This window comes from Doryrhamphus excisus, chromosome 7, assembly GCF_030265055.1.
Source record: "Doryrhamphus excisus isolate RoL2022-K1 chromosome 7, RoL_Dexc_1.0, whole genome shotgun sequence".
In the NCBI taxonomy this organism is placed as follows: domain Eukaryota; kingdom Metazoa; phylum Chordata; class Actinopteri; order Syngnathiformes; family Syngnathidae; genus Doryrhamphus; species Doryrhamphus excisus.
In genome coordinates, this window is record NC_080472.1 from 5097439 (window position 1) to 5122447 (window position 25009).

At 47.1% G+C, this 25009-nt stretch overlaps 5 protein-coding genes across 13 annotated transcripts; 3 read left to right on the forward strand and 2 right to left on the reverse strand.

The window, feature by feature from the left end:
- Nucleotides 1–125: 125 nt before the first annotated feature.
- Nucleotides 126–2556, forward strand: zgc:162297 (uncharacterized protein LOC555865 homolog). 3 transcript variants are annotated; one of them, XM_058078874.1, is made up of 7 exons: nt 126–146; nt 892–1005; nt 1073–1155; nt 1245–1425; nt 1498–1648; nt 1781–1908; nt 2238–2556. In XM_058078874.1, the coding sequence occupies exons 2-7, from the start codon at nt 933–935 to the stop codon at nt 2459–2461; spliced, it is 840 nt and encodes a 279-aa protein (XP_057934857.1). In that variant the 5' UTR covers nt 126–146; nt 892–932; the 3' UTR covers nt 2462–2556. The 3 variants fall into 3 exon arrangements, with proteins under 3 accessions (XP_057934857.1, XP_057934856.1, XP_057934855.1); XM_058078873.1 differs by lacking the exon at nt 126–146 and adding an exon at nt 262–438; XM_058078872.1 differs by lacking the exon at nt 126–146 and adding an exon at nt 700–828.
- On the reverse strand, nt 2452–4063 carry si:ch211-260e23.9 (uncharacterized protein LOC555795 homolog). The gene is made up of 4 exons (XM_058078881.1): nt 3903–4063; nt 3174–3314; nt 2946–3108; nt 2452–2867 (listed from the first exon to the last, which is right to left on the reverse strand). The coding sequence occupies exons 2-4, from the start codon at nt 3292–3294 to the stop codon at nt 2639–2641; spliced, it is 513 nt and encodes a 170-aa protein (XP_057934864.1). The 5' UTR covers nt 3295–3314; nt 3903–4063; the 3' UTR covers nt 2452–2638.
- Nucleotides 4042–6386, forward strand: LOC131132862 (protein C19orf12 homolog). Of its 3 annotated transcripts, none has more exons than XM_058078887.1 (4): nt 4042–4505; nt 4599–4678; nt 5086–5255; nt 5920–6386. In XM_058078887.1, exons 3-4 carry the CDS (start codon nt 5096–5098, stop codon nt 6183–6185), a joined length of 426 nt encoding a protein of 141 aa, XP_057934870.1. In that variant the 5' UTR covers nt 4042–4505; nt 4599–4678; nt 5086–5095; the 3' UTR covers nt 6186–6386. The 3 variants fall into 3 exon arrangements, with proteins under 3 accessions (XP_057934870.1, XP_057934871.1, XP_057934869.1); XM_058078888.1 differs by having other exon boundaries at nt 4042–4257; XM_058078886.1 differs by having other exon boundaries at nt 4042–4678.
- Nucleotides 6379–16320, reverse strand: LOC131132821 (AP-2 complex subunit alpha-2-like). Of its 4 annotated transcripts, XM_058078815.1 has the most exons (23): nt 16073–16319; nt 14268–14336; nt 14036–14178; nt 13719–13912; nt 13514–13643; nt 13335–13436; nt 13153–13261; nt 12502–12652; nt 12241–12409; nt 12035–12172; nt 11790–11972; nt 11630–11727; nt 11339–11570; nt 11106–11270; nt 9511–9582; nt 9212–9357; nt 8970–9052; nt 8543–8633; nt 8221–8343; nt 8033–8149; nt 7876–7945; nt 7116–7250; nt 6379–7046 (listed from the first exon to the last, which is right to left on the reverse strand). In XM_058078815.1, the coding sequence occupies exons 1-23, from the start codon at nt 16137–16139 to the stop codon at nt 6969–6971; spliced, it is 2865 nt and encodes a 954-aa protein (XP_057934798.1). In that variant the 5' UTR covers nt 16140–16319; the 3' UTR covers nt 6379–6968. The 4 variants fall into 4 exon arrangements, with proteins under 4 accessions (XP_057934798.1, XP_057934797.1, XP_057934800.1 ...); XM_058078814.1 differs by having other exon boundaries at nt 6379–7250; nt 16073–16320; XM_058078817.1 differs by lacking the exon at nt 9511–9582 and having other exon boundaries at nt 16073–16318.
- LOC131132832 (tryptophan 5-hydroxylase 1-like) lies at nt 9455–24873 on the forward strand. Of its 2 annotated transcripts, XM_058078840.1 has the most exons (12): nt 9455–9664; nt 10023–10230; nt 19880–20032; nt 21064–21247; nt 21314–21411; nt 21479–21546; nt 21626–21822; nt 21962–22097; nt 22178–22304; nt 23197–23292; nt 23558–23691; nt 23764–24873. In XM_058078840.1, exons 2-12 carry the CDS (start codon nt 10159–10161, stop codon nt 23978–23980), a joined length of 1482 nt encoding a protein of 493 aa, XP_057934823.1. In that variant the 5' UTR covers nt 9455–9664; nt 10023–10158; the 3' UTR covers nt 23981–24873. The 2 variants fall into 2 exon arrangements, with proteins under 2 accessions (XP_057934823.1, XP_057934825.1); XM_058078842.1 differs by lacking the exons at nt 9455–9664; nt 10023–10230 and adding an exon at nt 18889–18952 and having other exon boundaries at nt 21064–21411.
- Nucleotides 24874–25009: the final 136 nt, after the last annotated feature.

Consider the following 25009-nt stretch of genomic DNA (forward strand, 5'->3'; position numbering starts at 1 on the left):
AACACTGCCCACCCCGGGCTGCTTGTCAGGGTGGGCGGATCGATCCAAATATTCACCGTGATCGGTGCTAGCATGCTAACTGTTAGCATTTATGCTCATTTTAAATAAATAGCACGATGTGAAATTACCATGAAACTGCACTTTTGGTACTTGTCATCCTTGTCATCCTGCTAGGTGCTAGCATACCACCTGCTGTTAGCATTTAAGCTGCTGAGCATTATCTTAGCATCTTGCATATCACAGTGACATTTAGCACTGGTTGCTAGCCGTTAGCATTATATGCCGTTGGCATATTAGCTTGCTTCATAACAAATCACTGTAGAACCTCACTTTTGGTACTTAGCATTAGCTTGCTAGCATGCTAACATTACTAACATGCTAACTTTTTTGCTGTTGCTCATAGTCAATCGCATGAGTCACTCTGGAACCGCACTTGGGGTACTTAGTGCCATCTTGCTAGATGCTAGTCTGCTAACTGTTAGTGTGTTAGCTATTATACTCATAATAAATAGCATGGTGTAAAATGACGTGCACTTTTGATACTTATTGCCATCTTGCTAGCAGCTAGTGTGCTAACTGTTAGCCTGTTAGCCATTATCCTCATATGACATGAATAGCATGATGCAAAATGACGTGCATTTTTGATACTTAGCGCTACCTTCTTTGGGGTTAGCTTTAGCACTTAAGCAAATGTATGTTGCAATGTTATCACCCTGTATCCTGGCAGGTCGCTAGCATGCTAGCTGTTAGCAGGTTGAAATAGTTGATTAATCTTGATGTTGTTGAATGATATCGAGGAGCGCTGCCAGTTTTCATTTAGAATACAAGGTATTGTCCCAGTGAACAAGCAATAAAGTTGAATCCAAACACATCCTGTTGTCTTGCTCGCAGGACCTTTGGACGGTCACGTGACATGAGAAAGACAAACAAAGATGAAATGGTTGGATCTTTTCGGCCGTCTGAAAGGCGTCGTGATGGGGATGATCCACGTCCAAGCTCTGCCAGGTAGGAACCAGGTGATCACTGCAGTGTTTCCTGCGTGGTGTGCGTCACGTTCAGTTGTATCTCTCAGGAAGTCCACTGGGACGCATGAAGATGTCCGACATCATTGAGGAGGCCTGCAAGGAGGCCAGCATCTACCGTGATGCAGGACTTGTAGGCCCCCGTCGTCTGACAAACTCAGCAGATGTTCCCCCCGAGCAACAACAAATATTGTAACATCTGCACGTGTGCTCTCCTTCCAGGATGCAGTAATCTTGGAGAACATGCACGACGTGCCTTACTCCTTGTCTCCGGGCCCGGAGGTGTGCGCTTGCATGACGGCGGTGTGCGCGGCCGTGAGGAACGTCTGCCCGGACATGCCTCTCGGGGTGCAGCTCCTATCTTCTGCCAACCGGCAGGCGCTGGCGGTGGCTCTGGCTTCAGGTTTCCCATCTCAGCATCTCCATGTGGAACCTTCTGCCGGGGGGTTCTAGCTGCTTCTGTGTCCTGTCTCAGGTCTGGACTTCATCCGGGCTGAGGGCTTCGTCTTCTCTCACGTGGCGGACGAGGGCCCAGTCCACGCTTGCGCCGCAGATCTTTTGCGGTACCGCAAGATGATCGGAGCGGAACACGTGCTCGTCTTCACTGATATCAAGAAGAAACACAGGTGAGTCCCACGTGCGTGATAAGGTTCTTATGGGCCTCGTTTGTCCATGTTTGCACACTCCTCCCTTCTTCCCAGCAGTCCAAAGACTTTTGTCCATGACGTGTCCCTGTTGTCTCGCTTTGACCGGTACAGTTCTCACGCACTGACGGCGGACTTGAGCATCGAGGAGACGGCTCGGGCGGCAGAGTTCTTCCTCTCAGACGGCCTCATCGTCACTGGGACATCCACTGGACAGGAGGCGGACCCCCGGGAGCTCCGAGGTACCATCAGAGCGCTTGGGGTCTCCAAATAAGCTATGCTAAATATTAGGGACACTCAGGTTGCTACTAGGCCTGACCTGAAACCTGGACCTTGTCCACATAAGACTATTTTAAGAAGCTCATGAGGACAAAGTAAAGGTCATAAGTACATGATATATCATCTCACGCTATTTAGGAAAAGAATTGTATTAAATATACTTTCATTGAAACAAAGAATGACATAAGTATATACTTGTTTATACTACACTATAGAGTAATGTTGCATAATCATCTCATGCTATTATGATCCATGTATTCCCATTTCAAATGTATTTCTTTTTAAACGCCAGACGTGTCCCGCTGTGTAACAATCCCGGTGCTAGTGGGTTCTGGCGTGACGTACGACAACATGGAGCGCTACCTCGCCGCCCACGGGCTCATCGTGGGCTCTGATTTCAAAGATGGCGGCGTGTGGAGCGCCGGCGTGGACGCCGAGCGTGTGGTGAGGTTCATGACTAAGATGCGTCGCCTGCGAGGAGGCGGAGCCCAAAAGGACGATTTGGCGCCATTTTAAGAAAGCAGATTTATTTTCCTCTTTTTTTGTACATTTTATAAATAGACAGAAATAAAAAAAGCGGAGTATTTACACCATCGAACAGGCGACCAAGTGATAATCACACAAAAACACGGTTGTTCGTCTTGGATTTTGGACTGTACAATGTTTCAGGTGGCGCCGTCATCACTTCCTGTTTCAGTAGTTGTAGAGACGCTGGCTGGGCTGCTTGAAGTGTCCGTAGCGCCTCTCCGACGCAGAGCAGCGCGTCTTGACCAGGTTCTGCCTGGCGAGGGCCCCGCGACTCAGCTTCTTGCGCTCGGCCGCGCCCCGGGCCCGCTGGAGCGTCAGAAGCCGCACGTCGACTGGCAGCGGGACGCCCCATGCCGCCAGACGCCACGAGATGTGCCGGCTCACCGCCACGGGCCTGGGAGAGAAGACAGGAGGGTCACATGACGTGCAGCTGATGTCACGTCGTCGTGGATGAGAAGGAGCGTGGACTCACCTTGGAGAGTTCTCATCGTCTTCCGAACCTTCTTCCTCCTCCTCCTCCTCGTCCCCCTCAGTTCCACTCACCCTGCGTCTCATCTGATAGACGGACATGCTGGGGTGTTCTATCAGCAGGTTCTCCAAGGGGTCAGCCTCGGGTGCTGACAGGGGTGCGTTGTCTGTCACAGGAACATCAGAAGAGTCACGCCCGCCTGTGCGTGTGCACGTCACATTGCGTTCTCACCTGGCAGATTAACAACGACCCAGCCGCCCTCCTCAAACTCCAGTAGCTCCTCCAGAGTATCTCCGCTCGTCTCCTCGTCACCGCTGCCGCCGAGCAGGTGGGAGAGGATCTTGCCAATCATCGTCAAGCTAAGTAAGTAAGCTATGAGAAAGACAAAGGAAAGAATTTTCCAAAAAAAACTTCATTAAAACCATGCAACGCAATCAAGAGAAATTGGCGTCCTCTTGTGGCCACACGAGGCAAGTGCCGCCTGCTTGGAGGTCCCAGCTGACTGTCACGTTAGTTTAAAAACAGAGCACGTATGGCTGATGATGCATAGATGTTATATAATGCGTGGTGGTGGGGGAGGGGGGGGGGGCTTCTGCACCCGCAACCCCACCCCTCAAAGTAACATTCTAAGGCAAACATTATGTGCAGACTGTTGGGATTTGATCGTCAACAAGCGATATGGATGATGACGTCCCACACAGGCCGGACGTACGGCAGAACATTTCACATTCATTACGTCCGTTTAACTTGAATATCCTGACAAACAATCACGTACTCAAGTCTTTCCCGTCCGAAAAAATAAACGTCGTCCTTTCGGGTGACATCTCAACAAGGACTTGTCATTTGAACAACATTGTGACGTCAGAGGACAAAAAGACAAAAGGTTCCGTGCTGATGTACAAAACTAAAAGATGAAAATTATGTCTCGTCGCGGCAGAGATTGAGGAGGTTCGAACTGACCTGAGGCGTTCCGAGGTTCCGGTAGTGTCGTCTGAGTGAGGTCGTCGAGCTTGTTGATGCTGAGGATTGTTTTGATGAGGAGCTTGTTTTGTCGGGTCCAAAGCCTCCCTGTGTTCTCGTACGTCACCAAGACACGCCCATAAAGGCGGAGCCACGATGCGTCACCTCAGCTAAACTTTGAACGGCGATTTGTTTCAAAACGTTCTTTAACTATAAGAACATCGACTATTTTTTGTGATATAACTTCAGTCGTAATTTTATTTTTAAATGTTACGTGATTACACAGTAAATCGAGTGGACTTTCGAGCGAAGAACCATTTTGTTTTGGCTGTTGGCTAGCTAGCTTGTATGCTATGTACGTATCCTGTGTACTAGTAGCTTGTAATGTCTTCATACCGTGCACTATTCGCTAGCTTGTATGCTTTCTACTTTGTGCCTGCGGGCGCGAATTTTGACAGCACTTTCACCAGTCCAGCACTGTCATTGCGCGCTTACTGTAAATGACGAACGCGTCATCTGTTTAGTCACGTCCCCCCTTTTCCACTCCGTCGCCAAGATGGCGCCGCTGTCACCATTTGGGGGCATGTTGAGTGCAACATCCGGGTACTGTGTGCCGTACTTGTCAAGCGAATGCAGCCATTTGGGCGTGTTTAGTGCAACATCCGGTTGAACTGACTTAGGTACTCAATATGCTAGGTGCTCTAACTCTTAACCGGAAGTCGTCGACGAGAGTGGAACAACACGACCAAACTTTGTTGCCCTACACCACACTACAGGTAAGAAAAGTACTTTAACTACTAATTGGAGCCCATTTAGCTAAAATAAAATAGTCGGATGTTGTAGATTGTAAAGATTGTTCAGAGTGTTCACCGTTATATTGACGAAACAACAAGGCTGTTTTAGTCGTCACGTGATTATACAATAGCGAGGAACTCTGTTGTTGAAATATAAATACGATATAAATATACATTTTTAAGGCAAAAAGATTGTGATTGTTGAAAATGTTATAGTTCACGGTGAATTAGGAATATTGTCTATTAAAATGATTTCATAATTTGAATCCAGTATATTAATTGCCAACACCAGGCTCCTATATTAAGTCATGAAAGGATTAATGGCTGGTCCCAGACTTCCCGGTTCCAATGTTCAGGAAAAGCTGAAAGTTTTATTTTCGTTTCTCTAGCAACAGCAAGATGGCGCCCAGAGTGGATGACGTCATGCGCCTGTGCTGCGAGATTTCGGCACAGGAGGAGATCAAAGTGGCGGTGAAAGGCTCGGCCAAAGGAGCCATGGTTGCAGGGGGAAGTGCGTTTCTCGGCGGCATGCTGGGCGGACCTCCCGGCATCGCTGTTGGTAAGGACAATAGTGTAATTGGGGCCGCCGTTTGCAAACAGGACAGGGATTGCCAATGTCGGAAATTGACATGGTGAGCCAACACTGTCATCGAGCGGCCAATGGGTGAAAATGCACATCATGGCTTAAACTACTCTCTTCTCTGGGGGTGATCCCAGCTGCCCAGCATGCTTTGCGGCACAATAGTTGCTCATCACCACAGTCGAATAGCATTTAAGGGAACAGATATTCTTTGGCGATGTGAGCCAGCTAGCCGCTAACTGAAGCTCGGGATGCTAGAAACACGTCGATGAAAGTCAAACCAGGGAGACTTCAGCAAGCGTTATTTTTAACCCAGCCGAGCACACGCTGGTTATTTGTGGCATCAGGACAGCGTGGCGCTCAAATAAACATCACAGTGTAGACTTTGAAGGAATGCGCCCCCATTTCATGCCGTCTACATGCTTCACCCCGCCAATCACAGACGGAACCCATAAAAAAGCAGAGTGCTGTCACCATGCATTTACATGGGGATGAAATATGATCTGACAGTACCAATGTTGGATTATTTTGGTATCATTTGCAGAAAGTTACTTACTAAATGATTTTACCAGTAGATTAGCCTGGCTTGGACGGGGGTGGGGGTGTTCAGGGAGACGTACTCATGCATTATGTCCACCACCAGGTGGCGTGGTAGGCAGCCTGCTGGGCAGCTGGCTGACCAGCGGCCAGTTCCGGCCCCTTCCTCAGGTCCTGATGGAGCTGCCCCCCGCCCAGCAGAGGAAGCTGTCCGAGGACGTGGCGGCCGTCCTGTGGGGTCTGGACTGGACAGATGCGGCCCAGCTGGTGGCCCTGGTGATGGGCAGCGCCACGTTGCAGCAGCAGGTCACGGCCGCCCTGCTGAACTACATCACCAAGGAACTCAGAGCGGAGGTTCGATATAGAGACTGACACAGGACGATGGGAGTGCTAAAAGTTTGATTTTTTTTAAAACTTTTTTTTTGTCTCTTGAGTGTCAAAGAACCGCGACATTGTGAATGTGACTACTAATATTGTGCCTTTTTATTATGTATAAGAATATTTTTAAATCAATCATGAATAAAAAGCACTGATTTGCACTAACCTTTATGAAATAGACGGCAAGGACCTGATAGATTTTTATTTGCAAACAGTTGGAAAAATACCTCTTAAGGCAGTGAGGTGCATTTAAGGAGCAAGTGAACGTGAAGGCAGTAAAAATAGAAATATTAGAGGTGCACAATACATTAATTTTCTACCGCTTATCCTCACAAGGGTTGCGGGGGTGCTGGAGCCTATCCCAGCTGTCTTTAGGCGAGAGGCGGGGTGCACCCTGGACTGGTGTTAAAGTTATTGGATTTATGGGTATGCCCGGTATCAGACTGATATTGTGCACCCCTAAGAAGTGTGTGTGTGTTTCAGGTAGACGTAGTGAAACGTGTGCTAGTGTTTGACTTGAGACAAAGGCACTCTAGTGATCTGCAGTACAAAGTGTGCGTGTAACGTGTCCAAGAGCTTAGCGGTTCTCCAGCGTGATGCCATACTCGCGTTAAAAAGTGCAAAAAAGGGTGACGGGATGAGGAAAAATCACGTGGGTCGACCTCCTGGTGGAGCAGTGGCGCCGCTGTCAAAGGCAGTAAAGCTATGTGCCAAAAGTACTTTTCATTTCAATGGTAAAAAGACTTTACACTGTACAAAAAAACTGAGAAGAAGCTTCTAGAACTGATCTGAGAGCAGATCACAAAGTCTCTGGGACACAGAGTCCCTGCTGGTCCTCAGCGTGAGACGATACATCTGATGGGACAAACACCACATTACTTTACACTCTTCTCTGTGTGTGTGTGTGTGTGTGTGTGTCCATACCTGCGCTTGTTTGTTGGGCTCCAGCCTGAGAAGACATCCCACCTGAGAACTTTTACTGTGGACCACTCCAGCACCAACAAAGTTAGCAGGGTTTGGATCAACACCCTCCAGCAGAGCCACACCGAAACCTAGAATCTACCAAAGCAAAAATCACATCTAACATGTTTTTCTAATATCCACTTCCTCTCTGCTCTATTTGTCCACCGCTTGGTTGTCTGCATGACTGCCACTTGCAGGCCTGGAACAAAACATTCCTCAACAGTCCCTCCTTTATCACACTTTACCGGTTGCAGAATTTGCACAAATAATTTAATATTTGGGGAGTTAGAATTTAGAAGGTAGTAAACAGGTCCTAAGTATACATCTTACCATTATTAGAGCCCTCTCGACCCTAAATAACACCCCTATATTAATGTTTACATTCCTATTACCTGACATAACATGTAAAAAACCTATTTGCCACCTTCTAAATACACATTTTATCATTTATTAGAGCCCTCTAGACATGATATAACACCCCTATAGTCGCATTTACAAGCCTATTATTAGAGCCCTTTCGACCCTAAATAACACCCCTATATTAATGTTTACATTCCTATTACCTGACATAGCTAACATAACATGTAAAAAACCTACTTACCACCTTCTAAATACACATTTTATCATTTATTAGAGCCCTCTAGACATGATATAACACCCCTATAGTCACATTTACAAGCCTATTACTCTATGTCGTAGACATAAGATGATAAGCACGTACCTTGGCTTTGGTGACCTCGATGTCCATCGGGTGTTTAGCTTTGAAAATCTTCTGGACTTCCTGCTGGGGCCTGCAGGCAAACAAGCACATTACTTGCTTCATCAATGCAAATACCTCCCCTTGTTGTGTGTGTGGGGTTGGGGGGGGGTGTTCTCACAGGCCAAGCTGCTTCCAGCGCTGGAAGAAGTCATCTGACGTCATCTCAGTGGGCTGGAAGAACTTGTTGAGCATGACGGGGAGTTTGATGGAGATGTTCTGCAGGGCGCCGCCGTACCTGCACACACACACAAGTCCATCAGCGTGTCCTGTCCTGTGTGTGAGGGACCCCCACACCCACCCACCCACCTGAACTGGATGTCGAGCACGGGGGCATCACTGAAGTCAGACACGCACTCGATGTTGAGGATCTGCTGAACCTGGGCCCCGCCCTCTATGACCGGGTCAACCATCTTGGCGTGGACGTTCAGCTGTGGGGTCCGTGTTAAGAAACCTCCATGTAATCATCACGACTCTACCCCCATTCATCCTGAATGAAGCCACCCCCCGCCTAGAAAGCCTTCGGAAAAAACCTCCAATAAGGCTCCATGTCCACATGCAGCCATCTTTCTTATCCCAACAGCTTCTATTTAATAGGAAGTGATTCCCAGTTGAAGTCCTCGAAAGGATATGTGTGTTGAGCGTGTCCTCGCTGCGTACGGTCGAGGAGAAGCTGAGGAACTGACTGGACGTCTTGTTGCCAAAGAACACGTACATGCGACCTGGAGGACCACAGGAGAGCATTCATCAAGGACGCACGCGGCCATTTTGGAGACACGGCGTGAAACTAAACACAACTCAACATGACCTTTCAGGTCAAGTGGCGACCCCTAGTGGCCACAATAGGTCAATGAGGTGAGCTTGCGAGGCAGTTAGGCACACAAATAGAATGATACGCTTTCTAATATACGCTTCTGTCTGTAAGTCATGTGCAAAAGCTAGTATTGACATTTGAGACATTAGTGTTTAATTAGAACACTAATTATGCTACTGTACTGCTACACGTACTGTATGTCTATTTTCATTCATTTCTCAGTAGACAAATAAAGTGTGCTCACCCAGGTTCTGCCGATACTCGCACTTGAGGCCGATCTGCAGAAGTTGATTCTCAAAGAGAACACCATTGTTCTTACACACAAACCTGCACTCACAAGATGAAACGTTCAGCAGACAATAACGTTACCATGGTCACAGATGCTTTCTATTGTCATGATGTTCTACACGTGCTTCCATCATCTTCCACGTCACGCAGCCTTCTTGTTCAACCGTAGAGGTTGTGCGTACGTGGAGGCAGACTCACTTGTCAAAGCTTTCCTCAGACACGGTGGCAGCGACAGAGGCGGCGGGGGCAGGCGTGACGTCGGAGAAGACGTCCACCAGCAGACTGGAACCGGCATCGGGGGCGGAGTTTAGGTTCAGCAAGTCATTGAAGGGGTGGGTGGAGTTCTGGGTGGGACACAAAAGTGGAAAATAATCTCTTGTGTGCAGACAGCAAAAGGAAGACGGGGAGCACACGTCTGATAATAGCCCATAACAGCATAAATATGACATCGGTAGGGTTTTTAAGTAAGTGGCTGATAACGTGTGCTATGAATATACCATCGTGGCAGCACAGGAAGGGGCCGGGCGGGGCCTGTTGGCGGGAAGCACCGTCATCATTGGAGGAGAAGACTGAAGGGGGAGCAAAGGAGTATAGAAGAGGAAGTGAAGGTCAGAAAAAAAAACAAGAGGAAAGGAAGTGACGAGAGTGAAGGTAACTCACACGTTCTCACCAAACTCAAACTATCACGCAAAACACACTCATGGCTTGCACCTCTTTCAAAATCAATCACATCCATTGATAAACTAGCATATAGCAAGACATCCATTCAAGGCTGTACTGTACTAAGTACTGCCTTGGCACATTCTAAAAACATCAGTTAGTTAAAGGGGACCTATCATGCTCCTTTTTGGGCTTTGTATGGACTTGTGGACTCCTACAGAGCAGCTACACACCAAAACCAGAGCACAAAGCTTTATAGTTCTTCCAGAATCTGCACCTATTCAGCTGTATTACTTTGGATTTCGTGCGTCCCTCGAAAACGGTCTATTTTAATGTATTCCATCCACAGCCCACCTCTAGGCACGCCCACTAGGCGGTGGTTGGTCACACTAGCAAGTACTTCAAAGGAGTTCTGGTTTGTGCCGCAAGCTAACGGTAAAGGAGTGGATAATAAACGGCGAAGTGGGCTTTGAACATCCAGCCATATGCGTTGGATCCCAGACTCGAGAGTCCGAAGTTTCCCAAGAGACGAGATTACTTCAAGATGTCTCTCAATGGTAAGTAGCTTTAGCATTTTAGCGTTTTCCATGTATGCCAGCGCTTTTGCTTCATGACTTACACAATATAAAACACAGTTAGGACTGACTGCTTGCTGAGTCCACACCAGCAAGTAACGTTGGAAAGGCGGGGCTAGTCCGGCCCATGTTCACTAAACAGTCCATTGGAAAATGGCGCTGACAGATGAAAATGCATTTGTTTTGCTGGTAGGGAATCATTAACTCCAACCACTTGTGGCTGATGGTGGCGGCGTTAGGAATTGGAAACAAATGTGGCTTTGCTAGCAAGTACAGAGAGTAGCATTCTTCCAGACATCTGCTTACAGTTTTACTACGCCCCCATAGGTCAAAAACAACATTCATTCATTCATTTTCTACTGCTTTTCCTCACGGGGAGCCTATCCCAGCTGCCTTCGGGTGAGAGGCAAACAACCATTCACACTCACATTCATACCTATGGACAATTTGGAGTCGCTAATTAACCTAGCATGTTTTTGGAATGTACGGGAAGAACATGCAAACTCCACACAGAGATGGCCGAGGGTGGAATTGAACCCTCGTCTCCTAGCTGTGAGGTCTGCGCGCTAACCACTGGACCGCCGTGCCGCCCCAAAAACAACATATCAGCAGTAATTTTACAAGAATAAAGCCAAAAGAAGAAAGCTGAAATATTAGGAAAGAAGAGCAAAGATTGTAAAAAAAAAGAGTAAAGTCGATATTACTAGTAGTTTTTTTTTACTAGTAGAGCTGACATGCGCGGGTCTTGAAACGTATGTCTAGAATTGTTATGGAAAGGCTGTCAGGGCGGCAAGTGTCTGGTGTGAAGACATGATGAACTCATAGCGTGATCACATGACCACACAAAGCACCGTTACCGTGTTGGCGCCGTCTCCGGTGACGCTGTGCTCCGCGTTGCCGTTCATGTTGCGGCGAGTGTCGTCGATGTCGGGCAGGTTTCCCGGCCCCTTCTTCCTCTTCAGCTTGGCCAGGATGGACGACTCTCTCTCGGGGAACGGAGGCATCTCCTCCAAGACGGTGGCCTGCAGAGGCAGAGTCACAGTTGAAAGGCTGAGGTGCCGACCCCCGCCCCCCCCACCCAGTGACGGACCAGGATGTCAGTGGTGGCGATGCAGCTGAGCCTCAGGTACTCCACGGCTCTCTGCTGGAGCTCCACGTCGGCGTTACGGAGCTGGCTATCTGAGCGCAGCACGTCCTGGATGGTGGTCTTCACCTCCGGGAACAGGTTGATGAACTTGATGTAGGCGGACAGCAGCAGTGCCCGCGTGGGCACCGAGCACAGGTGAAACTTGGAGTGCAGGAGGTTGAACTGGACCAGGGGGCTGGAGAACACCAGGACGTCATCTTGCTGATGCAATACGCGTGTTACATTTGAAAATACCTGGAGCGCGGGTCGCCGGCAATCAGGTTCCCAAACTCTCCCAGGATGTACCCGCCCACTTTGACCAGGTTCTCGTGGCAGGCCGGTCTTTGAAGGGCCTAGCAGAGTTCCACAAGCATGAAGTTCCAAGTTGGGGACCCCACCTGAGACCTCAGCTCACCTCAAACACAGTCTTGGCGGCATAGCCTTGCACGTCGTCTCGGTTGATGACGATCTGGATGACGCGGTACCACACCTCCTCGCTGACGTAGTCTCCTGCGATGCGGATGAGGTTGAGGATGGTGTCTACGTACCAGGTGTAGTCCACGGCATACTTCTCCGCCAGGATGGCCACCTTCAGCACCTGGAGAAGAAGCCGGCTGAGCAAAGGGGCGGGGCCAAGCGCTAAGAGTATGAATGACGCACAATCTCCTCTCTGATGGAGTAGTCGGCGGTCTCCAGGTAGCTCAGCATCTCCGCCACAATCTGCTTAGCATTGCTGCGGTCGCACATGGCGTAGAGAAGGTCCACCGCCCGCTGACGGACGCTCACATCTCGCTCGGTCTAGAAAAAAAAAAACACGTGTGAGAAGACTCTGTCCATCAGCAACCCAAAAGACGCCGCCGCCGCACCTTCAGAGCATTAATGACAGTTTCCATGTGCGTCTTCACAGCCTCGTGGGAAAACTCAGAGCTGGCCAGCATGCACATGCTCTCCAGGGCCAAGTACCGCAGGTTGGTCTCCCTGTGCTGCAGGAACTGGCCCAGCTGGTTGCACGCTCGCACCAGCAGGGTGGGCTCACTGCGGGACGACAGCACAGTGTTGGTTGAAGGACAGCCCGGTAGGACCCCCCCTTCCCCCCCACGCTCTCTGCCAGAGGAGCCCGGACCCACCTGTCATGGTGGATGATGAGTGAAATGGCTTCAAACAGAACCGCGTTCTTCGCGTTGGAGTGTTGGACCTTCTTGGACTTGGGTGGCTCCTGGGCTTTGTTCAGGATGGTCTCCAGGCATTCCGTCAAACGACTCCGCAGCGCCCCGTCCTCTGCGTTGGACAACCGCAAGCTAGTTACTCACCTGTGGCAGCCGGCGGCCATCTTTGGCCAATGAGCTGCCCATTGAATTACGATGCATAACAATGCATTATGGAAACATTTGAAATAGGTGTTTTTTCTTTTCAACTGGTATTGGCACTTGTCTTATGCGTTTCCTAGCTTCCTTTTGGGTGTTAAGTTGCTGTGTGATGACACAGTGAGTCAGATTACAATACTGAGTAATGACCTCCTGCGGTTTCCGATGCCTTGACAAGCTCGTTATGAGTGTCCTGTCCCATAAAGAGTTACCATTTCCTCACTGATCATTTCCTCACTCCATAGCCGTACGGTATTGAAATGCATTTTAAAAGTAGCAGCTTATACACCAGAAATGATGCCATATAACATTGTACTAGTATGTGTTGCTTTACTAAATATCACCCTTGGGTTTTTCAGTACGGCTGTATTGGACTGCTGTGGTAGAAGAGAAGTACTGGTGTGTGAACAGTACCAGGTGGAGGGTAGCACTGCAGTAGTCGTAGTAGTTTGACGGAGAGCCAAGGTGCTGCAACAAAGTAGTATGTGTAGTCCTGAAGGTCAATGGATGCTGACGTAACAATCTGCACGAGCGAGGACACGCAGTTAAAGGGGTGGTGGGGGGGGGGGGGTACTCGGTTCTTCAGTGACGCTCACCCTGCTGAGTCGGGCCACGGCCAGCGACACGGAGGTTTTGAAGTCATCAGGACTCTTCTGGGCCAGCGTGGTGATGAGGCTGGTGGCTGCCGTGACCACGCCCTGAAAACACACACACACACATTCTCATGATGATGATGATGATGATGATGACGATAGGGGGGGTCCCAGAGTCGTACCAGGTGCTGGTCATTCAGCAGATGCACCACTCGGGACGTCCACTCGCCCATGGGCACCAGGTCAGGTGACGTCCTGTTGAGACGGAGGAGACAGAGTGCCGCACTCTGCTTGACGCTGTCCATGGTGTCCCTGCTCAGGACACAAACACATCATCACCAAGAGCAGCAGGTACACACGCACGTGAAGCCTTGGTCACACACGCACCCCGCCACTAAGATGCGAGGGATTTCGGAAGCGAAGGCCTCGGCCATTTCTCTGCTGCCCACGTTGGCGATGCAATGCAGGGCGAGATTCGTGAAGGTAGGGTTGCGGCTGACCAGGTCGTTCTTGATGGCGTTGTTGATGAGACGGATGAGGTCGCTGTTGGAGTTCACCAGCACGGAGATGAACAAGTAACCCTGAAGGCAACACAGTCACAGTCTGGAACCAATGAAGCGTTACAGACGAGGGAGGCCAAATCCAAACCGCATTACACCAGTAATGATGAAGCAGCCACAAAATCTGCGGACGTGTTGACTTACAATTTGTTTCTCCGTGTATTTGTTGGAGCTGAGAAGGTTGACGGCCTCCATGTGCCCAAAGTCGATATCGTGGCCCAGAAGAAAGATGAAGAGCAGCTTGCAGACGTACTTCTTCTTACTGTAGCCATCCAGAGCCTTGTCACCTGTGCACACACATCAATCACACACGTCATCGTCCACGGAGAACACGTATGGGGGGGGCAGGAGCATCAGATGGTCACCGCCAGCACACCTTTGAACTTGGAGCGGATGTTGGCCAGTTCTTTGTTGACCCTCTTAATTTCTGCCTCTTTACTTTTGCCTGCAAATACAGAAACCGTGAACATGCACGTCAAAATAAGAAGACCATATCAATCATTAAACTGGAACAAATGTTTTGCACGCACTCCTTTGATACATTGTCTTGCGGACTGGTTTTGTCATCATGCTTGGGTGAGAGAACAGCACTGAAGACCAAGACAGGTTGCCGGAGCAACAGCCCGGCAATCACCCATAAAGCATCCCACATGAACATGCTTAGCCGCCTCATAAAAAGGACAGGAAGGTTTCTGGTCCGCCGGTAAAGTCATCAAGACTAATGAAGGCTCCTTCGTGTTGCAGTGCAACCTTGATCCAAAAAGGTTGGACAATTCACAATATTTTCCCCAAAATATACCATTACTGTCATGATTAAAATTTCAATAACACAGAAATTAAAAATACATTTCTTGCCTAAATGAAAGCATTTCAAACATAAAAATGGCTAAGCGATGCATTCAAAGACATTTTGATGATCTGTAGTATTCCACACTGGTAACTAGGTCAGTAATGTTACACTGATGGGAAAATAGGCAACAAAGGAAAAACAAGGAACTCTCCTGATGATAACGTGTGACTCCATATTATGTCTTATTTTTTCTTATTATGTCTACTATATTGGGTAACAGGAGTGTAGAGTGTAAACTATAGGGGTGTTATTTCATTTCTAGAGGGCTCTAATAATATTAAAAACCTAATTTTGCTTGTAAATAGGCTTTTCCATGCTCTTATTATAAAATAGAAATGGAATAAATAAGGAATCCTACCAATTAACCACAATAAACTAGGAATTACTGTGCAGTCAAACATCTTTTTTTGAACGCTGTAGTTTTCTGCAAATAATTTTGTCACTGTTTGTGCATTTTTTAATTGATCATGACTGCCGAGCAACCTGCCATGGGGCCAAAAATAAAGTTGTGAGTGCTGGCCATTTGATAAAGAAAATAACAAACACTATTTAATTCCATCTTGCCAAGATGTACACCAAGTCCACATCATTGATAAATTACATCCAGTCCTCATTTATAAAGATTTACACTCGTTTTCTCCATGTAAAGGTACAATTATTTGTGATAAAAACGTATTTTTGTTCAGATTTTTGGGTGCCTGGAAAAGAAAAAATGATTTCACATTGCCACGTTTTTGTACGACCCACTGGGGAACTGTATGGCGATGCATAGGCGCCCCCTGGTGGTCACAAAACTAAACAAGTGTGTGTCAGTTTCATTAGACGCCCACACTCAAACAGACACGCATTATTTCAATGTAAAAAAAATAACATACTCGGAGTTGTTGTCAAGTAAAAACACAGTGTTATTATTTATGACGTCTGCATAAACTATGGCTGCCGTAGACAAACTTTCTAATGTGGGCATGACTGAAACAAGCTGGAAGAGGGGCAACAATGGCGACAAAAACACGCCGGCTGTTTCAAGTATGCTTTGAAATCCCTCCAAAGGTTTAGCAGTCCAGAAAGTGACATTTTGGTGTCCAAAAGGCGTCCGTGGGTCACGCCCTTTGTCGTGACGTTAGCCGCTCTTAGCTCGTATGCTATTTAGCCCTGTTAGCTAGCTGTCAAAGTCTGTTGTGTGTAACAAAAGTTGCAAGTCACGGCGGTGGAAGGACCAGGAAACACCCACGGTGATTTAGCTGTGTCTCCAACGACACACCACACCTCGTAAACAAAACAGTCATATTGTGTGCATTAATTAACTTATAGAGAGTGATAAACAATCTTACAGTTCCTGATGTCGGAAATGAACACGGCCAGGCCGCGCATTCCGTCCCCTTTCGAGACCGCAGGCATGTTGTCCTCTCCGGGTGAGGTCGCACTCCGTCTCCCGGTCTACAAGCACTCCGCCTGGGCACCACACGCCTCTTCAGGCTTGTTTGGCCGGCCAGCTAGCTAGGCTGCGCGGGGAGTGAGTCCCACAAGGACCGCGACAGGAACCGCACGGGACGCGTTCCGTGTAGGGAAAGCTACACCCCACACAAAGGCCGCGTTCCATTCCGCTTCCTGGAAGCTGCCTTGACCGGGGAGCGCTGTCTTTTGAAAACTAAAACCATGGCCGGTTGGGCTTCATTCATCAGAAGCTCTCTATAGGCCAATGGAGGGGCATTAGTTGAGTAATGTTTATATGTTTTATACTCGACATAATCACTACTTCGCTCTACTGAATATATTGTCTTGCATTACACAAACACTGGGTGGCAGTCAAGAAGCGCACTCGTCACAGGACAAGGTTTTAAAACCATGTGGATGGAACTACTGGTTCATCAGCCATCCTTAACGACAAGTCTCCTTCATGTATCATCCAGCATATTGTACTGTATCATGTATCATCCAGCATATTGTACTGTATCATGTATTATCCAGCATATTGTACTGTATCATGTATCATCCAGCATATTGAACTGTATCATCTAGAATATTGTACTGTATCATCCAGCATATTGTACTGTATCATGTATCATATATCATCTAGCACAGGGGTCGGGAACCTTTTTGGCTAAGAGAGCCATGAAGACCAGATATTTTAAAATGTGTATCTGTGAGAGCCATATACATTTTTTTAAACATTGAATGCAATAAAATGTGTGCATTTTTATGTAAGACCAACAGTTTTAGATATAATGGGCTCTAATTACGTAGACCAGGCACACTACCCCACGCCAATGGGGTGTGGCCAGCACACTTTCGTGAGCAGCGCAGTGTCCAATAATAAATCAAATACTTGCTGCCATTAATGCAACTTCTGCTGCTGCATGGTTTTGCACCGTACTCAGTATATTTCATTCTTTTGGCCATCTTTGTCAGAAGGCTTGGTTCTGCAGCTTTAGCTAGGTGACTATGTTGACATCTCAATGACCGAGGTAGACAGTAATAATCGAGTTTTAGTGTTTGACCTGGAATATCATCAGGAAAGATAGATATGGTCGGCCGTATTGCAGTAGAAAATAGATGAACGAATTAAAATGCATAAGAAAGTTGTTGATTTTGAATATTTTTAACAGTGATTTCTGTGATGGTTTACTTTAAAATGTTAGCAAAAATACATTTTTATTGTGGTAAGAAATGCTAGATGCTAGAGAGCCAGATACAGTCATCAAAAGAGCCCTACCTGGCTCCCGAGCCATTGGTTCCCTACCTCTGATCTAGCATATAGTACTGTATCATGTATCATCCAGCATATTGTACTGTATCATGTATCATCCAGAATATTGTACTGTATCATCCAGCATATTGTACTGTATCATGTATAATCCAGAATATTGTACTGTATCATCCAGCATATTGTACTGTATCATGTATCATCCAGCATATTGTACTGTATCATGTATCATCCAGCATATTGTACTGTATCATCCAGCATATTGTACTGTATCATGTATCATCCAGCATATTGTACTTTATCAAGTATCATCCAGAATATTGTCCTGTATCATGCAGCATATTGTACTGTATCATGTATCATCCAGCATATTGTACTGTATTATGTATCATCCAGCATATTGTACTGTATAATACATCATCCAGCATGTTGAGTGAATCAGTGAAATGCAATGAAGCATGTTAACGTGAATGCAGATGTAGAATTAGAGAGCCTGCAGGCCCAGTGAGTGTAATCAATGAGGAAGGTGGAGACTTCCTGTCTATTGTGAAATAAAGTGATATCTGTGTAGTGATTCATGGAATGTGATGTGAGGGATGATGGCTCGTATTGCATATATCATTTTTTAGTCTGCTGAAACTATATCACGTGTACTTTATACTGGATGTGTGTACGTGTACTTTATACTGGACATGTGTACATTTCAAGTGCCCAGTGCGGTCTGATAACCATCAGACGCCATTTGCCAGAGAAGAAACATCTTCAAAGGCCTGGTCTCCTTCACGCTTTGGAATTAGCAGGAGAGCACCAAACACAGGACATTGGAAGGTGGAAGGAAGCTGACGGTTCTGATGGCTTCCAACGTTACTGGCATGACAAGGAGATCCCACCTTCAGGTCGCACAGGGGCGTCAAACGACAGCTGGCTATGTGGAGATGCCGCTCATGGCTGAAGGTCCTGGTCTGTGTGATAATGAGTGGCTTTCTCCACACACGACAAAGGACTTCTTCCAGAGGAACAAGCTGACCATCCCGCATCTTCCCCTCATCGAAATCCGATGGAGAACATTTGGGGATGGATCTGGAAATCAGACAGTGAAGCCATCTTCAGTATTCCCACTGCCCTCCTGGAAACACCAGCATCAAGCATGCATCTACTCGTGACGGAGCACGCTCATGGAAAAGTTCTTTTTTGATGAAGGTTTCATCATGGAGGTGCACCACCCAAATCATCCACAGCTCCCACTGATTAGTGTCCTGATGATCTTATCACCAATGGCCTCCAAAATGTGATTTTGCTCTTATGACCGTGCCTCACTCGTTTGAGTCAGAGTGCTGTGCACACACACCCATGTACACACACGCACACACACACACATGTACACACACACACACACACTGCCTTTGTATATAAGGCAGACTGAGGTGGCTTGCCTTCATTCCCCAGAGGAACGTGAAGGAGGTGCAGCGGGTGAAGATCTTTGGTGAAGGAGAAGATCAAGCAGGCTGTAAGTAGCAGAGATGTTCTTGGCTGAAGATGCGTTCAGTGACCAGAAAAAAAGAAATTTAATTTAATTTGGTCTGCTGCTTGCAAGTGAAGTGGTGTCTTTCTTTTGATTCATCAAATCAACAATTTGGGTGAGGTAACATCAATAGTGGCTTTGTTGCGGCAGTGAGTGAAGATAAAAAAGACTTTTTAGAGTGAAATCTGGTAGCATGTGATGAAGGTCCATGAGAAGGACCACTTGAACTAAATGCTCAAGTGTAAAAATAAGTCTGGATTTGAACATTTCTACTGAGGTCGCAGCTGAGGTATCAGCAGGTAGGTAGGTAGAATGCCGGCGGCGTTGGGGCCCCAATAGAAAAGGCTCTAGGGTCGCCATACTTCTTCCTGGTTCTCGGGATTGTTCATCTGAAATGAACTGGGAGCGAGTGCAAATGGATGGAAGACTGAAGGAGCTAAAGCTGGGACCAGCTCTCTAACGAGTTTCCCAGGAGGCGGGTCAAACAGGTTCATGCTAACAGTCGTCTTGGTTGATCCCACCTGGAGGCAGGTTGTCCTTAATTCCATCACTCATGAGTTGGGTTTTATTTGTAAAACAATTGATAAATTCATCAGCTGAGAAGGGGAAGCTGACGTTAGGTGTTGACTCCACCCATCCTATGAGGCCAAGCTGATGTAAATCGTCTATTTGTTTGCTGAATAAAGAGCAGCTTAGTGGTTTACTCCGACCTTAACATAACCACAAAAACGATGACTGTTGATAAAAGCAGACAAATCTTCCTAGCACCCTACCACACCTTCATCATGATTATTATTATGAGTAATATTCATTCTCATTAAGGATCAGGTTTTATTGCCAAGCGAGCCAAGTGAGGACATGCATGTTGATGCTTACATCTTCACTTGTATCTTTCACATCATCACACCACAGATGGACAAAGAAAGCAACCCAAGCCACAGCCAGCAAGACGGAAAGGCCGTGTCCAATGGAAGCGTCATGTGCTCTGAGGGAGGCGGAGCCACCATCGTCTTTTCTCTAAAAAAACAAATAGGCGGCCTGGCCGACGTGCTGAAGATATTCCAGGTGGGCATGCTTTACTCTAAACATAACAACATCAACAAAATCTGAGGAGCTGGCTGAAGTAGCCTCAGCTGGGATTCACGACTGCCCACATGACCCCACCTTGGACAAGTGGGAGAAGGATAGATGGGTAGATAGATGGATGATGGATGATGGGTGATGGTGGACAGATAGATGGATAATGGATGGATGGATGGATGGATGGATGATGGTTGGATGGATGAGGAATGGATGGATGGATGGATGGATGGAGGAATGGATGGATGGATGATGGTGGACAGATGGATGGATGGATGATGGTGGACAGGTGGATGGATGGATGATGTGGATGAATGGATGGATGGATGGATGGATGATGGTGGATGGATGATGTGAATGGATGGATGATGATGGATGGATGATGGTGGACAGATGGATGGATAGATGATGTAGATGAATGGATGGATGGATGGACATATGGATGGATGGATGATGGTGGATGGATGATGTGAATGGATGGATGATGATGATGGATGGATGGATGGATGGATGGATGGATGGATGGTTGGATGGACGGATGGATGGATGGATGGATGGATGGGTGGATGGATGGATGATGGTGGATGGATGATGTGAATGGATGGATGATGATGATGGATGGATGGATGGATGGATGGATGGTTGGATGGACGGATGGATGGATGGATGGGTGGATGGATGGATGATGGATGTATGGATGATGGTGGACAGATGGATGGATGGATGGATGGATGGGTGGATGGATGATGGTGGACAGATGGATGGATGATTGGATGGATGGATGGACATATGGATGGATGCATGGATGGATGGACGTATGGGTGGATGGATGATGGTGGACAGATGGATGGATGGATGGATGGATGGATGGATGATGGATGTATGGATGATGGTGGACAGATGTATGGATGGATGATGATGATGACATTAGAAACTGACATATAAACATTGGAAGACCCCCAACACAGTGAAGTGCAGTGTGGTGTTTTATTGTGACTGCGTTGGAACGTCTGCAGGACAAACACATCAACCTGCTTCATATCGAGTCTCGCAAGTCCAAAGGAAAGGATTGTGACGTTGAGATCTTTGTGGAGTGCGAGGGCGACCACCAGCAGCTCATAGAGCTGACTCAGCTGCTCCGCAAGCACCCGGACGTCACTGAAGTGACGCCGTTTGTTGACTCCACCCACCCTGATGATGGTAGGCTGCACGTGTCCACCAAGGACAAGGTTTGGGGCAGGTGTCATGGCACTTTTGTTCTTTCAGATATGCCAGACGTTCCATGGTTCCCCAAGAAGATCTCAGACTTGGATCTTTGCAAACAGGTTCTGATGTACGGATCGGAGCTGGACGCCGACCATCCGGTTTGTTGCCCTTTGAAGGAACTCGCAAACGTTCTTCAGCATGTTTAAACGTGTGCTGCTCCTGCAGGGATTCAAAGATGAAGTTTACCGTCAAAGAAGGAAGTACTTTGCAGATCTGGCCATGAACTACAATCAGTAAGTTCCTTTGACAAACGCAACATTTGATTGACAGAAAGCTGCAAACATGTGACAGCCATGACTTCATGTCCGCCAGCGGTGATCCCATCCCTCACGTGGACTTCACGCCCGAGGAGGTGCAGACGTGGACTCGGGTGTATCGGGAACTCAACAAGCTGTACCCGACCCACGCCTGCAAGGAATATCTGAAGAACATCCCCCTGCTGGTGGAAGAGTGTCACTACAGGGAGGACAACATCCCCCAGCTGGAGGACATATCACGCTTCCTCAAAGGTGCTCCATCCTTTTACATTCCCCCCCCCGGGGTGACCTTTGACCCTCATGTAGGTCCGACTAGGCTGCATGGCGCCATCTGCTACTTCACGTACTTCCATGCTATTTTCAATATGTGTGTGTGTGTGTGTGTGCCTAGCACGCACAGGCTTCACCATCAGGCCCATCGCAGGGTACCTGTCTCCCAGGGACTTCCTAGCAGGTCTGGCCTTCAGAGTCTTCTTCTGTACTCAGTACATCCGGCACAGCTCAGACCCCTTCTACACACCCGAACCGTGAGTCCGCACACATCACCATCATCATCTTCATCGTCCCGTCTCCCCGCGTCACGTGTCGGTGCCCCCCCCCCTCGTAGTGACACGTGCCACGAGCTGCTGGGCCACGTCCCCATGCTGGCCGAGCCCAGCTACGCCCAGTTCTCCCAGGAACTCGGACTGGCGTCCCTGGGAGCTTCAGACGACGCCGTGAAGAAACTAGCCACTGTGAGAAAACACACACACGTTACAGGACCTTTCAAATCTCATTATGATAGCATGAGAAGGTATGATAGCATTAGATCAGGGGTCTCAAACACGCGGTCCGCGGGCCAAATGTGGCCCGCAGGACACTAGTTTGAGGCCCCCGCCTTGATATGAAAGTTTAATGTTAGTGCGGCCCGCGCAAGTTTGATTTGGATGCTGTATGGTATCATGTACCCAGAAAAAATTATTACGTTTGATTAATGTTCATGTTAAAGGTTAAATAACTGTTAATAGTTATCCTCCCTATCCGTGTGGAAGTGGTAAGTTTTTGGCCATTGAAGTTTAAGTTTGAAGGCTACCGTTTAGGTCGCTAGCTCTCTAGTTTGCGAGTTAGCATGTGTCTCAAGACCCTGCAGTTGCGCAATATGTTGTAAATAAAAAGAGTATAAATGTGACTATAGTCGTGTTTTGTCATGTCTACAGGGCTCTAATAATGCTTTGTTCATTTTAATCTGAAAAAAATAATTTGTCTACCCACCAACTATATGTGGTTTCTTAAGTTTTTATTATTTGCTGTTTTATTATTATTATTATTATATTTATTTATTTATTACTGATTGATTGAGTTTCTTTATTCTTGATTTGTGTATTTATTTTTCATCTTATTTTGTGTAGAAAAATAAAAATGAAGATATTTGAGAACAGTGGAATGTTTTATCAGAGCTTTTCTTGTAGAAAATTGGAACCAAAGCGAAGTTTTTAAAAATTTTTTGTTTTTAATAAATGCGTTTTCTTTTTTTTAAACCTGATGCGGCCCAGTCTCAAGAGTTCCAGTGGCCCCCAAGTAAATTGAGTTTGAGACCCCTGCATTAGATTGTATGATGATGATGACGATGTTTGTGTTGCGTTTCAGTGTTACTTCTTCACGGTGGAGTTTGGACTTTGCAAGCAAGATGGGAGACAGCGGGTCTACGGTGCAGGACTGCTGTCGTCCATCAGCGAGTTGAAGGTGGGTAAGAAGGTCCTCAGTCAGGTCAGGTCAGGTGACAGCTAGTTCCTGGAGGTTCCCCACATCTTTGCTGTCGTTGGCTGTGGTAGATTGCACAGGTAACACCTAGCCCAGCAGGTCCAGATGAGTGTGGAAGAAAAGTAAGGTAACGTCATGTCCACCACAGGAGCTTTTGGTCTCCTTGATGGATGGAGGAAGGGAGGGATGGATGATGGATAATGTATGATGATGATTTGATGTTTTCTATTTATATTTTTGTCATCAGCACGCGTTGACGGACAAGGCTCACGTTCTCCCGTTCGACCCCGCTGTGACCTGCAACCAGGAGTGCCTGATCACGACATTCCAGGACGTCTACTTTTCTTCTGAAAGTTTTGAAGAAGCCAAGGAGAAGATGAGGTGAGCATTAATGATGGAAAGCATCTTGGCTCCCTGACAAATCCACATGATCAACGCTGGCGTGTCCCACAGGGAGTTTGCCAAAACCATCGCTCGCCCCTTTGCCATCCGCTACAACCCGTACACGCAGAGCGTAGACGTCCTGAGGGACGTGGGGAGCCTCAGCAGCATGCTGAAGGACGTGAGACACGAGTTGGACACGGTGGAGGACGCTCTGCACCGCCTCAACACGTCCCTGAGTCCTGCTTTGTCACGTGACACGAAGAGGAAGCCTGCAGCGCTTTACTAGCATCCACTTCATCTTCTCCCATCCTCTCCCATCTTCTCCCATCTTCTCCCATCTTCTCTCATCTTCTCCCATCTTCTCCCATCTTCTCAGACAGCTTCCCTTCAAAGTCCAGCACAACCTCCTCAGGTGTTAGCATCCGGCCTGACACAGACTCCAAACTCAAGCATAACGTCAGAACAATATAAGAAAAAATAATCAATCATTTTAGGAGCATAAATAGCATAATGTTGAAATATTACAAGTATTAGCCACATGCTGCGGTTTGGACCGATGTCGGGGTTAATCATTGCCGACAAGGAAAGAAAAAAGCTGAAAACATACAGTGTCGTCTCCTCCACACAAGCAGCTCCCGGGTGCTGCTGCATCGCGGTCGTGCTTTTGTGGTACGCCGTCTCCATTTTGCACAGGTCACAGACCACCCAATCGTTACCTTTCAGTGTAAAGTACTCCACACTTTGGACATCCTACTGCGATATATTTTCTTCTTTCTTTTTCCTTTCTTTCAATAAAATACGGTAAAAATGGACACATTTCAGACATAGTGCGACATGGTGATCAGTCATGATTAATTCATTTGAAAAGTGTGATTAATCTGATTAAAAATTTGAAGCATTTGACAGTCCTAATTTTTATCCTTGAAATATATATCAATATACTGTATGTACAGTAAGTTCTGAGCATATCTTAGTGTAGCATATATAAGTTGTTAACATATTGTTATGTCACATTACGTTACATTACGTTACGTTACTTCCTCTTTCAAACATCAAACTCAACACATTTCATCTTCAAACCGCTCACAGCCTTCTGCTGCTCTTCTTCTATGCTTGTAGTACGTTTGTAGTATGGCTGTACTATGCTTGTACTATGAATAAATAAATATAATATATACTGTATGTTGTCCAGTCGTCCATCAACTTTTCTATTCCGTGTAGGAGATAAAGAGCTTTGTGATGGCCAATGGAAAGCCTGCTTACTGTATATCTTCACTGTACAGTATTAACAGTATTAACTGTAACCTCAACCTCA

Excerpts from the sequence above, each read along its gene's own strand:
- LOC131132862 (XM_058078886.1), top strand. The coding sequence starts at position 5,096 with ATGGCGCCCAGAGTGGATGACGTCATGCGCCTGTGCTGCGAGATTTCG. Across the intron at positions 5,256-5,919 it reads ACCTCCCGGCATCGCTGTTG|GTGGCGTGGTAGGCAGCCTG; the intron begins GTAAGGACAATA and ends GTCCACCACCAG.
- LOC131132821 (XM_058078814.1), bottom strand. The coding sequence starts at position 16,139 with ATGCCTGCGGTCTCGAAAGGGGACGGAATGCGCGGCCTGGCCGTGTTC. Across the intron at positions 13,913-14,035 it reads AATACACGGAGAAACAAATT|GGTTACTTGTTCATCTCCGT; the intron begins GTAAGTCAACAC and ends TGTTGCCTTCAG. Across the intron at positions 8,150-8,220 it reads GTGCTCGACATCCAGTTCAG|GTACGGCGGCGCCCTGCAGA; the intron begins GTGGGTGGGTGG and ends GTGTGTGTGCAG.
- si:ch211-260e23.9 (XM_058078881.1), bottom strand. The coding sequence starts at position 3,294 with ATGATTGGCAAGATCCTCTCCCACCTGCTCGGCGGCAGCGGTGACGAG. Across the intron at positions 3,109-3,173 it reads GGTCGTTGTTAATCTGCCAG|ACAACGCACCCCTGTCAGCA; the intron begins GTGAGAACGCAA and ends TTCCTGTGACAG. Across the intron at positions 2,868-2,945 it reads GACGATGAGAACTCTCCAAG|GCCCGTGGCGGTGAGCCGGC; the intron begins GTGAGTCCACGC and ends CTTCTCTCCCAG.
- LOC131132832 (XM_058078840.1), top strand. The coding sequence starts at position 10,159 with ATGCGTTGGATCCCAGACTCGAGAGTCCGAAGTTTCCCAAGAGACGAG. Across the intron at positions 20,033-21,063 it reads ACGTGCTGAAGATATTCCAG|GACAAACACATCAACCTGCT; the intron begins GTGGGCATGCTT and ends GAACGTCTGCAG. Across the intron at positions 22,098-22,177 it reads CCCTTCTACACACCCGAACC|TGACACGTGCCACGAGCTGC; the intron begins GTGAGTCCGCAC and ends CCCCCCTCGTAG.
- zgc:162297 (XM_058078874.1), top strand. The coding sequence starts at position 933 with ATGAAATGGTTGGATCTTTTCGGCCGTCTGAAAGGCGTCGTGATGGGG. Across the intron at positions 1,156-1,244 it reads TCTACCGTGATGCAGGACTT|GATGCAGTAATCTTGGAGAA; the intron begins GTAGGCCCCCGT and ends CTCTCCTTCCAG. Across the intron at positions 1,649-1,780 it reads GATATCAAGAAGAAACACAG|TTCTCACGCACTGACGGCGG; the intron begins GTGAGTCCCACG and ends TGACCGGTACAG.